This window comes from Hyperoodon ampullatus (genome assembly GCF_949752795.1).
Source record: "Hyperoodon ampullatus genome assembly, chromosome: 7".
NCBI lineage: Eukaryota > Metazoa > Chordata > Mammalia > Artiodactyla > Ziphiidae > Hyperoodon > Hyperoodon ampullatus.
Window position 1 is genome coordinate 5,153,378 of NC_136920.1, and position 12,105 is coordinate 5,165,482.

General features: G+C 59.6%; 1 protein-coding gene across 1 annotated transcript in view; it reads right to left on the reverse strand.

Annotated features, from left to right (window-relative positions):
• OSBPL5 (oxysterol binding protein like 5) overlaps positions 1 to 12,105 on the reverse strand; it is a 30,515-nt gene that overhangs the window by 1,628 nt on the left and 16,782 nt on the right. The window contains exons 10-20 of the mRNA XM_079708548.1: positions 11,644 to 11,725; positions 10,948 to 11,046; positions 10,417 to 10,513; positions 9,335 to 9,433; positions 5,156 to 5,253; positions 4,584 to 4,673; positions 4,356 to 4,492; positions 3,733 to 3,922; positions 3,374 to 3,496; positions 1,713 to 1,851; positions 1,163 to 1,265 (exon numbers count right to left, since the gene is read on the reverse strand). Coding sequence (XP_079564674.1) covers positions 1,163 to 1,265; positions 1,713 to 1,851; positions 3,374 to 3,496; positions 3,733 to 3,922; positions 4,356 to 4,492; positions 4,584 to 4,673; positions 5,156 to 5,253; positions 9,335 to 9,433; positions 10,417 to 10,513; positions 10,948 to 11,046; positions 11,644 to 11,725 — 1,257 coding nt within the window. The remainder of the gene's footprint in view (positions 1 to 1,162; positions 1,266 to 1,712; positions 1,852 to 3,373; positions 3,497 to 3,732; positions 3,923 to 4,355; positions 4,493 to 4,583; positions 4,674 to 5,155; positions 5,254 to 9,334; positions 9,434 to 10,416; positions 10,514 to 10,947; positions 11,047 to 11,643; positions 11,726 to 12,105) is intronic.

Consider the following 12,105-nt stretch of genomic DNA (forward strand, 5'->3'; position numbering starts at 1 on the left):
TGAAGCTGCTTCCCTGTGGTACTCTGTATGGCAGCCCAGGAAACCCACAGCCCCGCCCTGGACTTTTGACGTCATTGTGTGTCTGGACCTCAGCAGAAGCTCCCGGCCACCCGCCTTGCAGCTAGTCTCCTCCTGTGGTGCTAGACGGCCACCCCGACCGTCCCGGCTCCCACGGCCTCTGGGCTCAGCTCCACCATCTCCGCCCCCTCCCCTGACTCGCCCTTCTCCCGGCAGCGGCCCACCTGTGGTGCCCTCTGCTCTCAGTGCTGGCCTCTGCTCTCCCCCTTTGCAGCTCCTCCCTGCCCACCTGCATCCTCCTCCAGGAAGCCCTCCCTGACCATGGAGACAGCATTCCTCTCCCTCTCCCGGCCCCACACAGCCTGCAGTGGAGTGGGGTGCTAAAAAGGTGTGAAACGCCTCTATGCCACGTATGGGTGGGTCACAGGCATGAAATTCTAGGCTTCTGAGGGCGACTCAGATGCTAACAGCTGGTTAAGCGCTCGCTGGGTGCCAGGCACAGAGCTCAGCCCTGTGCTCCATCCTCCTCCCGCCCCAGGGCCACTGCTGTCACCCCAGTTCACAGATGGGAAGACTGAGGCAGGGACAGCCTGAGGTCCCACAGGCCGGGAGTCCTGCAGCCCTGCTGGAGCCGGGAGCCTGGCTCTGGGGCAGAGCTGGCAAGCAGTGCTCTGCCTCCTGGTGCTGGCGAAATAGAGTGTGTTCCCAGTCTTCCCCGAGATGACTCACCCAGCTGTTCCTGAGGACCCACTATCCTCGGAGCTGGGGCCACCGCGGGGCGGTAGGAGACATCCTCGGGGGAGCCGGTGCTGGCAGCACCTCCTTCCAGCTTCTGTCTGCTCCACCCGCCACAAGCACGGGCAGCCCTGCCCTGGTTCACCTGGACTCCATCAAGCCCCCGCCAGACCCAGCATCCTCCTTGACAGCTCAGCCTGTTCACACGCCGCTTTCTGCCCTGCCCGCCCCTTGCAGAGGGCAGAACCCAGGAGGTCCCCTGTCCTCGCCCCGTAGCCAGACCGTCTGAAGTCCTGAGGGTTCTAGCCCAAGTAACAGTGCAGGTGAACGCCTGCCCTCACCGCCCGCCGGCTCTGGCTCTCCTGCTCTCTGACCCAGAGCCCCGGCTGGACCCCCGAGCATGGCCCACCTATGTAGCTCCTGCTGGGCCTCCCGGATGGACAGGATCCCCTCGTGCAGCAACTGCAGCCGCCACGCCTCCTTCCCACAACGAGGGCACGGGCTCTTGCAGCCTGGGACGCAGGACCGGGGGGGGGGGGACAAGGGAACACGGGGTTGGCGGGGGGAGAAGTGAGGATGAGCGGGGATGTCTGGGGAGCCAGCAGGTGGGGTCCTGGGGCCGTGTCCCGCCTCACAGAAGCCTTCAGGTGAAGCTAATAATACAGGGAGGCGGTGCCGAGGGATGTTTCCAGAGGGAACCCCGGGCTCAGCTGGCCTCTGATTCGCCCAGAGGCGGGGACCAAGCTGGGGAGACAGGCACCCCCTTGAGGGCAGGGGGCAGACAGGCAGGAGCCAACCCGGAGAGTCACAGACAGATGGACAGGGCACAGCCTCGCCCCTCGCACGGGCCCCGCCCCCTGAGTGCAGACTCGGGAGCCCTGCCCCCTCCCACACCCCCATCTGCCCTTCGGCTTCTCTGTCCTCGCGCCCTGAAGAGGGCCTGGCCCAGGAGGGCTCACCGGGAGCGAAGTCACGGTCCTCCTCCTCGTCAGAGAGCTCTGGACAGGACTCGGGCGTGGAGCCGCTGCTCTCGGTGGCCTGGCTGTGGCCAGACGGCTGGTCGCTGGCCTTGCGGAGCCGCCGGCCGGGGCCAGACGCCTGGAGGGAGATGGAGCGGCTGTGGCCGGGAGCTCACCCACACCCACCGCACCCTCGTGCGCCCGCTGTGCCCTCGGGGACCTGCTGGGGTGTCGCTGGCCTTGGGGACGTGGTGGTGGGCTTATGCCAGGGCAGCTCCAGAGGAGGTGGCCGGCAGAGGAGGGAACTGCTGGCTCTGGGTGCACAGAGGAGGTCTGGCCCTGGCCTGCCTGGACTGGAGCCTCACTCCCCCGGGCCTCAGTGTCCTCAGGGGTAATGCAGACTGCTGGCCCCTCTGTGCTGGCCTGGGGACCGTCACGAGGTCCTGCCCAGTACATGCGGAGATGATGGGGGTGGGGCCAGGGACCCGCTCAGTGTGTGAGCTGAGGGCTCCCCCATCGTGGAGGGACCCCCAGGCTGGCTGGCCTCAAACAAGCCCCCTGAGTACAGGAGTGGCCAGGTGACAGCCGGCCTGTGTCCAACAGACGGGCCCAGGATGGTGCCTGGACGCTCTGCATTAGGGCCCTGTGGCTCTGATGTGTATCAGCGATGGGGGGGTGGGGTCACCAATGGGGGTGGGGTCAGTGCTGGGGGTGGGGTCAGCGATGGGAGGTACAGACAGAGATGGAGGGTGGGGCAGTCCACCCAGGTGGACTTTGCCTCATGGACAGGTTTTGGGGTGTGGTGGGGCCTGAGCCGACTGGAAAGGCTTAAGTGAAGGAGGAGGCTGCAGAGGGGCGTCAAGTGGACACGTGTGCGAGGGGCTGGGGCCATCTGGTCGAAGCCGAGGGGCCGCGGGATGTGGCGGAAGGGTGGGTGGGACACACGTGGCTGGTGAGATACTGTGGCCCCTGTTTGCTGGGAAAATTGGGGCCCCTGGGCAAGATGGGGAGTCCGCCCCTCCCTGCCCTGGGTGGGCCGTGCCCCCCGGCCGTGTGCACAGTGGGTGCCCAGCTGGTGTAGCGTGTGCTGTTCCACAAGTGGAACCTGCCCACGTGGTGGGGGCCACTCCAGGCTTCCCTCAAAAGGCACCTCTGTCTGGAGCTCTCCTTCCTTGTGTCTCCTGGAACCTCCCACCTGCACTCCCACCTGCCCTCCCAGGCACCTCCCACCCTCTCTCCCACACTTTTGAGGCCCAGGCATCTGGGTAAATGCGCCGCCTCCTCCTCCTACTTGGGCGAGTCCCTGGGCTGCCCTGAGCCTCCGTTTTTTCATCTGTGGAATGGGATAGCATGCTGCCCGCACTGCAGAGGGCGGCTCTGGGGGGTGATGGGCCAGGACCATACACCCCGGCACAGTGCCCTGAACACGGGGGTGCCCTGGGAACTGAGCATCCTGCAAATCCAGGCGTCCAGACCCCATGCTGGGCAGGGAAGGGCAGGGCAGGGACGCAGGGGGATGCCAGAGGAGACCCTGCTAGGACGTGGGTCAGAGTGTGCCCGGATGGGGGACCCAGGGGAGGGGGGCCAGGCAGGTGGGTGTGAGGGTGGGCATGGGGCCGCAGCTGGAGGGACCCAGCAGGGGCCCTGGGGGTGGTGCTGACCTGGTGCCTGGGCCCCGGGCTGCCCAGGAAGGTGGTCTGGCGGGCCATGGTCTCCCGCTGCAGGGTGTGCAGGACCCCGTCTTGCTCAAACTGGGCAATGTCCTTCAGGGGGTCCCAGGGGCTGTGGCTGGAGGGTCCAGAGAGTGTCTGTTGGCAGGGGCGGTGGCCCTCGGCGTGAGGGGGCCCCAGCCCAGCCCAGCCCTCAGCCTCCCAGCAGGACTGGAGACCCCCAGGGGAGTGACCGTTGCCTGCACCTGTGTGCAGCCCCTGTGTGACCCTCCCTCCCCATCAGCCAGGGCCAGGACGGTGGGGGTCTGCCACCCAGCCCGCCGAGGGGCCCAGGCTGCGTCTGCCAGCACTCGCTTCTCGTATCGGTAGCGCCACTCCTGGGTGGCAGGGTCCAGGTGGAACAGCTGCGGCGTCCAGGGCACCAGGTTCTGCTGGCGCTCTCGGGCCTGCTGCCGCTGTGCCTCCTCCAGGGCAAACTTCTCCTGTGTGGCTTTGTGCTGGTCACCCTCGCTGATGGCCCTGGTGACGTGCTGCCAGAGCCTGTGAGCGGAGCACATGCTCTGAGCTGGGGGACCTGGGCAGTCCCGTCCCCTCACACTAGAGGGGAGCCTCAGAGGAACCTCCACTTGATTGCCTCCAGTGACAGGGAGCTCACTGCCTCTCAAGGTGCCCGGGTCTCCTGGGCACTGTTGATTTACCCTGAGATGGTTCTTTCTTATGCTGGACGCACACCTGCCACCAGCAGGGCCCTCCCTGTGGACTGCAGGTCATCTGCCCCGGAGGCTGCTCTTCCCCAGGCCTCCCCTGCTCTCCCTCCAGCTGCCCACAGCTGGACGTGTCCTCTGCCAAGAAAGGTCCGCTCAGGTCCATCCTCCCTGCCACGGACATCCAGGGGACGTGCATCCAGGAGACAGCAGCTGCCGGCCCGGCCACCCCAGCCGGGGTCAGGGGTCCTGCGGCGCCCGGGCCTCACCTCTCCGACTCCAGCTCTGTCTGCTCCTCCAAGGGCACCGTGTGCCGCTTCAGCCGCTGCCTGCGGACCTGCTCGCTCGGGTTCCAGAAGAGCTCGGCGCCTCCTCTGCCCTCCTCCTTGATGAACACTTCCCTGTCCTGCCCCAGACGGCCGGGCAGGTCAGAGGTACCGGCCGTGGCCTCTGCTGCCCCCGGGCCCACCCGCACCTGCCCGGAGGCGGCCTCTCACCCAGTGTCCCGTGAGCCGCGCCAGGACCTCCTCGCCCGATGTGATCTTCCCAGAGATCTGGTTGATGCTCGTGCTGCCCCCGAAGAAGGGCTGTGGGGACATACCCGAGACGATGCCCTTACGACGCTGGTGAGGGCGGCAGCCACACCCGCCTCGTGGAGCTGGGGAGGAGGGGCCCCTTCCTCACGGGTGGAGGGGAGGTGAGCTCCCAGCCCCAGTGCATGGGGGGCCGGCTGGGACGGGACTGAAGCTGGAGGTGGCCACACTCGCCCATGGCCCAGCCTGAGCTCAAGGGTGCTGGGTCCCCGCCAGGCCTTTGTGCCCCGTGGTGGGGAAGGGGCCTGGGCCTGTCCTAGCTCTGCTGTGTGGCCTGTGGGCAGCCCCTTCCCCTCTCCGAGCCCCGCTGTGCTACAGGGAAGCCAGGAGCTGCTCGTCCATGTGCACCTGCTCAGGAAACCATCCCTGGGGCACTGAGAGGGCAAGAGGGGGCCCCCCAAGGCCTCGCCTCTCCCCGGCCCAAGCCCCACACCCCCCAAGGCCCCGGGTGGCCGAGGTGCTGTGGCCAGGGCTACCTTGAGCTTGAATTCCAGCTCGGCCTGGAAGTTGTTTTTCTCACACTGAACGGTCACTCTGCCGCCCAGCTCCATGGTCATGGTGCCGTAGAGAATGCCTGCAACACAGCCGCACTGGGGGGTCAGGGCCACCCCCCGGCCAGCCGAGTCCCGAGACCTCTGCCGAGTCCTGGCCCAGCAACACTGAGCCGGGGAGGCCCCTGTCAGGGCCTGGAGGGCGAGATGGGAGCAGGGAGGGGACAGGCGCTCTGTGGGCAGTGCTGCCAGGAGGGGGAGAATCTCGTGAGGTGAGCAGAGCCCGTGACCGGGCCTGATTCCGCAGTGACCAGCTCCCCGCAGCAAACGGGGTCTCTGGCCCCAGGGCCTTTGCTCATGCGAGTTGCTAAGTCTAGGCGACACCCCCACCCTTTACTAGGTCACCTCCTCCAGCAGCCCCTGTTCCGGGCTCCCAGGAGCCCCACTGCCCCAAGGAGACCCTCGTCAAGGTCTGTCACTCCGCTCTGCAGTTCCTGCCCCGATGTGGGTGCCTGCATCTTCCCTGCTCACTGCTGCGCCCAGGACAGGCCCATGTGGTTTTATTTTATTTTTTTAACTTAATACATATATTTTTTAATTACTGAAGGAAAGCATGAGTCTTCTATTTCTGGTCTTACGGAGGGTTTTCTCTAAAAGAAAAAAAGAACTGAGGGAAGGAAGGAAGGAGAAGGAAGAAAGAAAGGATCATTCTCCCTCGGAAACACCTAGAGATGTGGGATAAAATAAGTCTTTCAAAAATTAAAAAAATGGACTTCCCTGGTGGCTCAGTGGTTAAGCATCCGCCTGCCAATGCAGGGGACATGGGTTCGAGCCCTGGTCCGGGAAGATCCCACATGCTGCGGAGCAACTAAGCCTGTGCACCACAACTACTGAGCCTGCGCTCTAGAGCCCACAAGCCACAACTACTGAGGCCCGTGTGCCTAGAGCCCGTGCTCCACAACAAGAGAAGCCCCCGCAGTGAGAAGCCCGTGCACCGCAACCAAGAGTAGCCCCTGCTCACCGCAACTAGAGAAAGCCAGCACACAGCAACGAAGACCCAACGCAGCCAAAAATAAATAAATAAATAACTTTATTAAAAAAAAAAAAAGATTTAGCACTAATTAAAAAAAATTTAAAAAGACAAGCTAATTGAAATCGCAAAAAGGCTGGAATCACTTCCAAATCCCCCTGTGCACAGGGTGGAAAAGCTACATGGAAGGGAGTCGGGCCTCTGAGCTGCTCTGGTGTCTCTCCAGGAGACTCCAACGCAGAGTCAGAGAAGCAGCTGCAGGGCCGGGTGTGCAGGGCCCGATTCTCTACTGTGGGGGGTGGGGGAGGAGGTCTGAGGGACCCTAGAACCGTCTATACCTTGTTATGTAGTTTTGACTTTGGAACCAGGTACATATTTCATTTACAAAATTATTTTAAAAACGAAGTTAAGAAAACAATTCGTAAAAATCCAGAGTGAAATGAAACAAAAGACCAGAGTGGGCGTGATCCCAGAGGGGTATATCTGATGACCTTACAGATCCCAGAGGGATCTACTCAGGACAAGAAGCACAGACATCACAGCCCACGCTGCCTTCAGCCATCGCCCTGTTGGTGGTGGGGCTGAGTGTCACTCTGAGTGCTGTGTGTGGTGCTAGGACAAAGAGCGAGCGTGGTGAGGTCACGGAAAGTGGCTTTCCAGCGTGGGGGGAGACATTTCACATGTGAGGTGAATGGGGCGTAAAAAGACCCGCCGTCTTGAATCTGGATTGGAAATGTCAGTGTGAACTCACCTATTCTAATCTTAAAAAAAAAAAAAGAAAAGATTCTATCTTCAGCTCACTGGGCCAAAGCCCTAGAAACGATGATCAAACCACTCGTAGGAAGCAGATCTCGCCTCCAGACAATGGTGTCTAAATACCATTTCCTACTGGAAGGAACCTGGGTCTCCCAGGAGAAATGCCCGATTCAAGGTCTAGAGCAGGAAACGTCAGGGTCTCCCGGGGTCACAGCAAAAGGAGGCAGGCCACTTGGGCTGGGTACAGAGGACACAGGGGCCAATCCGCGGGCTCCCGCTGGTCAACATGGCACAAGGAGCAGCAGTAGCAGTTCTAGCTGGAATGTTCTGTGTCGATCATGCATGTTCTGATCAAATAATACTCAAAGCAACAACGACCTCACCAAGGACCCCCTTTGGAGGAGACAGGGGCAGGGGAAGGAAAGCTCATGAGTATTTTGAAGAACTCTGGCATTTATCCTACAGGTACTGGCCTAGCGGGTAAGCACATGGTACGCGAGGGCGACTTTCTCTTCGCAGGAGGCTGCCTGCTGGCTGGATGAAGGAGCGATGGACTGTCACCAGGTCAGAGGGACCAGGAGCTGAGAATCCACGTCACTTAAGATCACAGACGTGGAGCCAACCCGACGTCACGAACCTCACGGCAGGAAGACGGGAAGCCACCTACTGTCGTCTTGGAAAAACTGTGCCTGAAGAGTGATCAGACCTCCAGGGATGAGGTCAGCTTCCAGTTTACAGAGAATACGTTCAACTACACCACAGACACAGCCAGTAAATCCAGACTAGAGGAAACCCCACAAGAAAATGACTTTATTCCCTCCACAAATACAGTGCAAGGGGAAAAAAGGTAAAGGTGGGCTTCCTTGGTGGCGCAGGGGTTGAGAGTCCGCCTGCCGATGCAGGGGACACGGGTTCGTGCCCCGGTCCGGGAAGATCCCACGTGCCGCGGGGCGGCTGGGCCCGTGGGCCATGGCCGCTGAGCCTGCGCGTCCGGAGCCTGTGCTCCGCAACGGGAGAGGCCACAGCAGGGAGAGGCCCGCGTACCGCAAAAAAAAAAAAAAAAAAAAAAAAAAAAAAAAAAGAACAGGCAGGTTTGAAGTGGAATCAAGTAGAACTTCTAGGGGGGAAAAAATCCAAAACTTCAAAATTGAACTCAGTGGATGAGTTAAATACTAGGTTAATCATAGTTAAAGGTAGATCTAAAGAACTTATCTAGAATGCAAAGACATAAAAGATGTCAGATGCAGGGCACGGAATGTCTGAAGTTCTAGAAAAAAATTGAGAAATTCGAGTGAGGCAGTATTAAAAAATAATGGCTTAAAAACTTCCACACTTGATCAAAACCATGAAATCGCTGCTTAAAAAGTTCAAACAAACAAAAGCCCTTACAAATAGAAGAAATAAAGAAATCCAGAGCTGTCAAGCCACCGAAAGGCATGGAGGAATCTTAAATGCATATTGCTTAGTCAAAGACGCAGGTTTGAAAAAGCTACATACCCTGTGATTCCAACTCTATGACATTCCAAAAGAAGCAAAACTATGGAGACAGTTAAAAGATCAGCGGTTACCAGGGGTTGAGGGGAGCGGGGAGGGATGAATAGCTGAATTCATCTATTCACGTCTAACCATGAGAGATTTTTTAGGGTGGTGAAACTATTGTGATGCTGTAACGGTAGAAACATGCATTTGTCCAAATCCATATAATTATACAACACAAAGTGTGAACCCTAATGTAAACTATGGACTTAAGTTAATAATAATGTGTCAATATCAGCTAACCAATTGTAGCAAAGGTAGCATACCAATGCAAGATGTTAACAGTAGGGGATCCGTGTGTGTGTGTGGTTGTGTGTGTGTGTGTCTGTGTGTGTGTGTGTTGGGATGGGGGGGGGGTATATGGAACTCTCTGCACTTTCCACTAAAATTTTTGTAAACCTAAAACCACTGTAAAAAAGAAAGTCTGTTCATTAAAAAATAAAAAAGAAATCCTATAACTGAATCACTTTGCTGTATACCAGAAATTAACACAACATTGTAGAGGGAAAAAAAAAGAAATCCAAACCTTGAACTACTACAGTGAAACTGCAGAAAACCAAAGACAAGAGAAGATCTTAAAAGCAGCTACAGAGAAAAGCAGAACATGTCACAAACAGGCCAACAGCTGATTGATCGCCAACCACAATGGAAATTAGAAGGTGGTAACAAGCTTCCAAAGAGGATAGAAGGACAATCTGCCTGGAGTTCCATACCCAGCTAAAAAGTCATGGAAGAGTGAGGGTCAAATAAGATACCTTCAAATAGACAAGAACCAGGGTGCTCTCCCGGAGGGAGCCGGCCTGGGCTCTGCCCTCCAGGGTGGGGGTACCAGGGCCTCTCACCTTTGCAGTGGGCGTAGGGCATGGTAAGGGTGTAATCCTCCACCCGGTTCAGGAAGGTGAGGGTGGCCTTGCCGTCCAGCAGAGCTGACAGTGAGTTCCCTGCAGAGACGGGGCAGTGGGACCAGTGAGATGAGACTGATCCTCGGCACCTGGGCCCCCGCCTCCACCCCAAGTCACAGGACCTGAGCTCCCTTCCAACAGGTGGAAAGAGTCCCAGGCACCTCCAGCTGTGTGACTGTGGAAGGGTCGCTTAACCTCTCTGAGCCTCAGATTCTGTAAAGGCCCCCGTCCAGGTCGTACAAGTCTTTCATCCTGAGGAGTTACCTAAGTTGCCACGTGTTCATGTTTATTTCACTTACTAAAGCAGGGATTCTTAGGGTGGAGGCTTCGAACCTTTTCAAACTGGGGCCTCTGCTCTGATTTTAAACACCAGCGGAGAGGGGGTACGGCCCGGTCAGGGCTGAGCGTCACAGCCACAGTCAGTGATGGGAGCACAGGGGTGGGAAAGGTGGGCCGAGCCTGTACGCCCTCTGCAGCCTGCTGGGCACACAGAGCCACTCAGAGCACCTGCCCACCAGTGGGAACAATACGAAGGTCGACAGGACGGAAAAATGCAGATGGACCCACGGTGCCAGGCTCTGGAGGGGTGCTGCCCGATAAGAGTGTCCTGTGATGATAAAACTGCTCTATCCCATGCAGCATGTGGCTATGTGCACGGTGGCCAGAGCAACTGCGGAGCTGCCTTTTAAGTTTTATTTCATTTGAATCAATTAAAATAGCCACATGTGGCCAGTGGTGCTGAACTGGACAGCCAGCTCTAGACGGCACCTTCATATGGTTCTTTCTCGTAATCTCCCAGCATCAGTGCAAACTCTACGGCTGAGGGATGAGAGGCCGGGGGGAGGGGGCTTTGGAGGGCTCTGCCTGACCCCAGGTTCTGAGCACTTTACCCCTCGTGGTCCCTGGCTAGGGGAGGCAGAGAGGGACACGAACATGGCCACCGTGGGAGGTCTTGGTGACCACCGAGTCCGGCAGGTCAGTCCTCCCCCCATTTCCTCGAGGCCCAGGGGAGCCCCCCTCACCGTAGAACCGGGACTTGGCTGTGATGCTGCCACTGATGCAGAAACCGTCCTTTCGGTTGCTGACGTGGAAGGCGGACACGGGTGGGTGGTGGGACACCTGTGGGTGGAGAGGTGGCTCCTGCGACAGCCCCGGTAGCAGGCAGGCCCGGTCCCCCACCACATCCCTCCCAGTGCTGGGAGCAGGCGTTGAGGGCAGTCCCCATCTCTCATCCCCAACGTCCAGCGAAGCCAGGCCTGTGTCCTGGGGCCCGGGGGGAGCTGACTGCAATCCCCGCATCCCCCCAGGGTGCCCCCCAGGAAAATGGGATGCGCTGTCCCCCTCCCTAAGGAAACACTTTCTGCTGTCACAGCCGAGATGGTGCCTGCGCCTCCTGGGAGAATCCCCGCCGCAGCAGTGAGGCCAGAGCTCTTCCAGTGGTCGAAGGTGGAGCCACCCAGAAACGTGCCTGGGGGTCAGACACCCCCTGCCCCCTGCCAGGGCCCCGTCCGCTGCAGAGCCCAGCAGCCAGCCCAGGGTGGCCGGGCCCTTGCCTGCTCAGCTATGTAGAAGGTGTGGCTGTGGTTCTGGGGGTGGAACCAGCAGCAGCGGAAGGTCTCCCCCAGAATGGGGTTGTAGGGCTTCTTGATCCCCTGCAGGCGGTGAACAAAGAGGCTTGTGTGAGAAGCTGGGGGTGGGGCACAGATGCCAGTTGGGACGGGGTGTGGACCGAGGGACAACAAGAGCGGCTGCCTACTGCCCACAGCCCCGGGCACCTGCAGGGAGGAGGTCTCTAGAAGGGATGCCTAGTTTCCCACCAGCATCTGGGAACAGCGCCCCACTCCTGCTCTGGGGAGACTACGCTTTACCCTTGGTTTACACTCCGGGGGGACGGCCTACGAGGTGCCCTGTCCACTTCTTGGCTCTGAGGGGCACATGAGACCCTAACCACATCAAGCTCTCCCCGGACCTCAGGGGAAGCCAGTGCACAGCCCACTTAAAACCCCCTGTGGCTTCTAATGACCTTTCAAGTAAAAGCCGAAATTCTCCAGCCCTGCTATTTCAGTCACTTCCCTGGGTGGGAAGTCAGGGCTTGGTCTCCCATCTCTGAGGACCTGGGACCACTGTGGGGATGATCAGGATCCTTCAGGGTCACGCGGGGTAGGGGATGGCCTTGGACTCTGGGTGGCGTTGGGTGCCAGGCGCAGGGCTGGGCTGTAGTTGCGCCCTCCCCGGTCAGTGCTTCTCACCTTGGGCTTCTTGTAGAAGCCGGACAGGTACCATTGCAGCACAAGCTTGATCCGGCTGTAGGCGTCCTCCTCCAGTGCAGCCCTGCAACGGGGTGGGGGATGCCCTCACTCCAGATCCGGGGACCTGGGCCGCCCTCTGCCCTTTCCCGGCGCCCTCTCTCCCTCCGTTTCAACCTCCATCCACTTGCTGAAAACCCAGGCCCCTCCCCAGCTGCCCAGCCCCCCAAAAGGAGGAGTTTCCCACCCTCCCCCACCACTCCGGGAAATCAGGTTTTCCACGGAACTGGAAAATGTCAGGGTGGCTCCAGTGCTGGGGCAGAGAGGGTGCTGCTGGCTCGAGGCCGGAAGGGTGCCGCCTCCAGGAAGCCCCCGGGATGCTCTCGCCCTCACCCAGCTCCTTCTGCGTGGGCTGCTGAGCCTGCAGCCCCCCTTCCAACCTCGGCCTTCTTCAGCCTGAGGGCG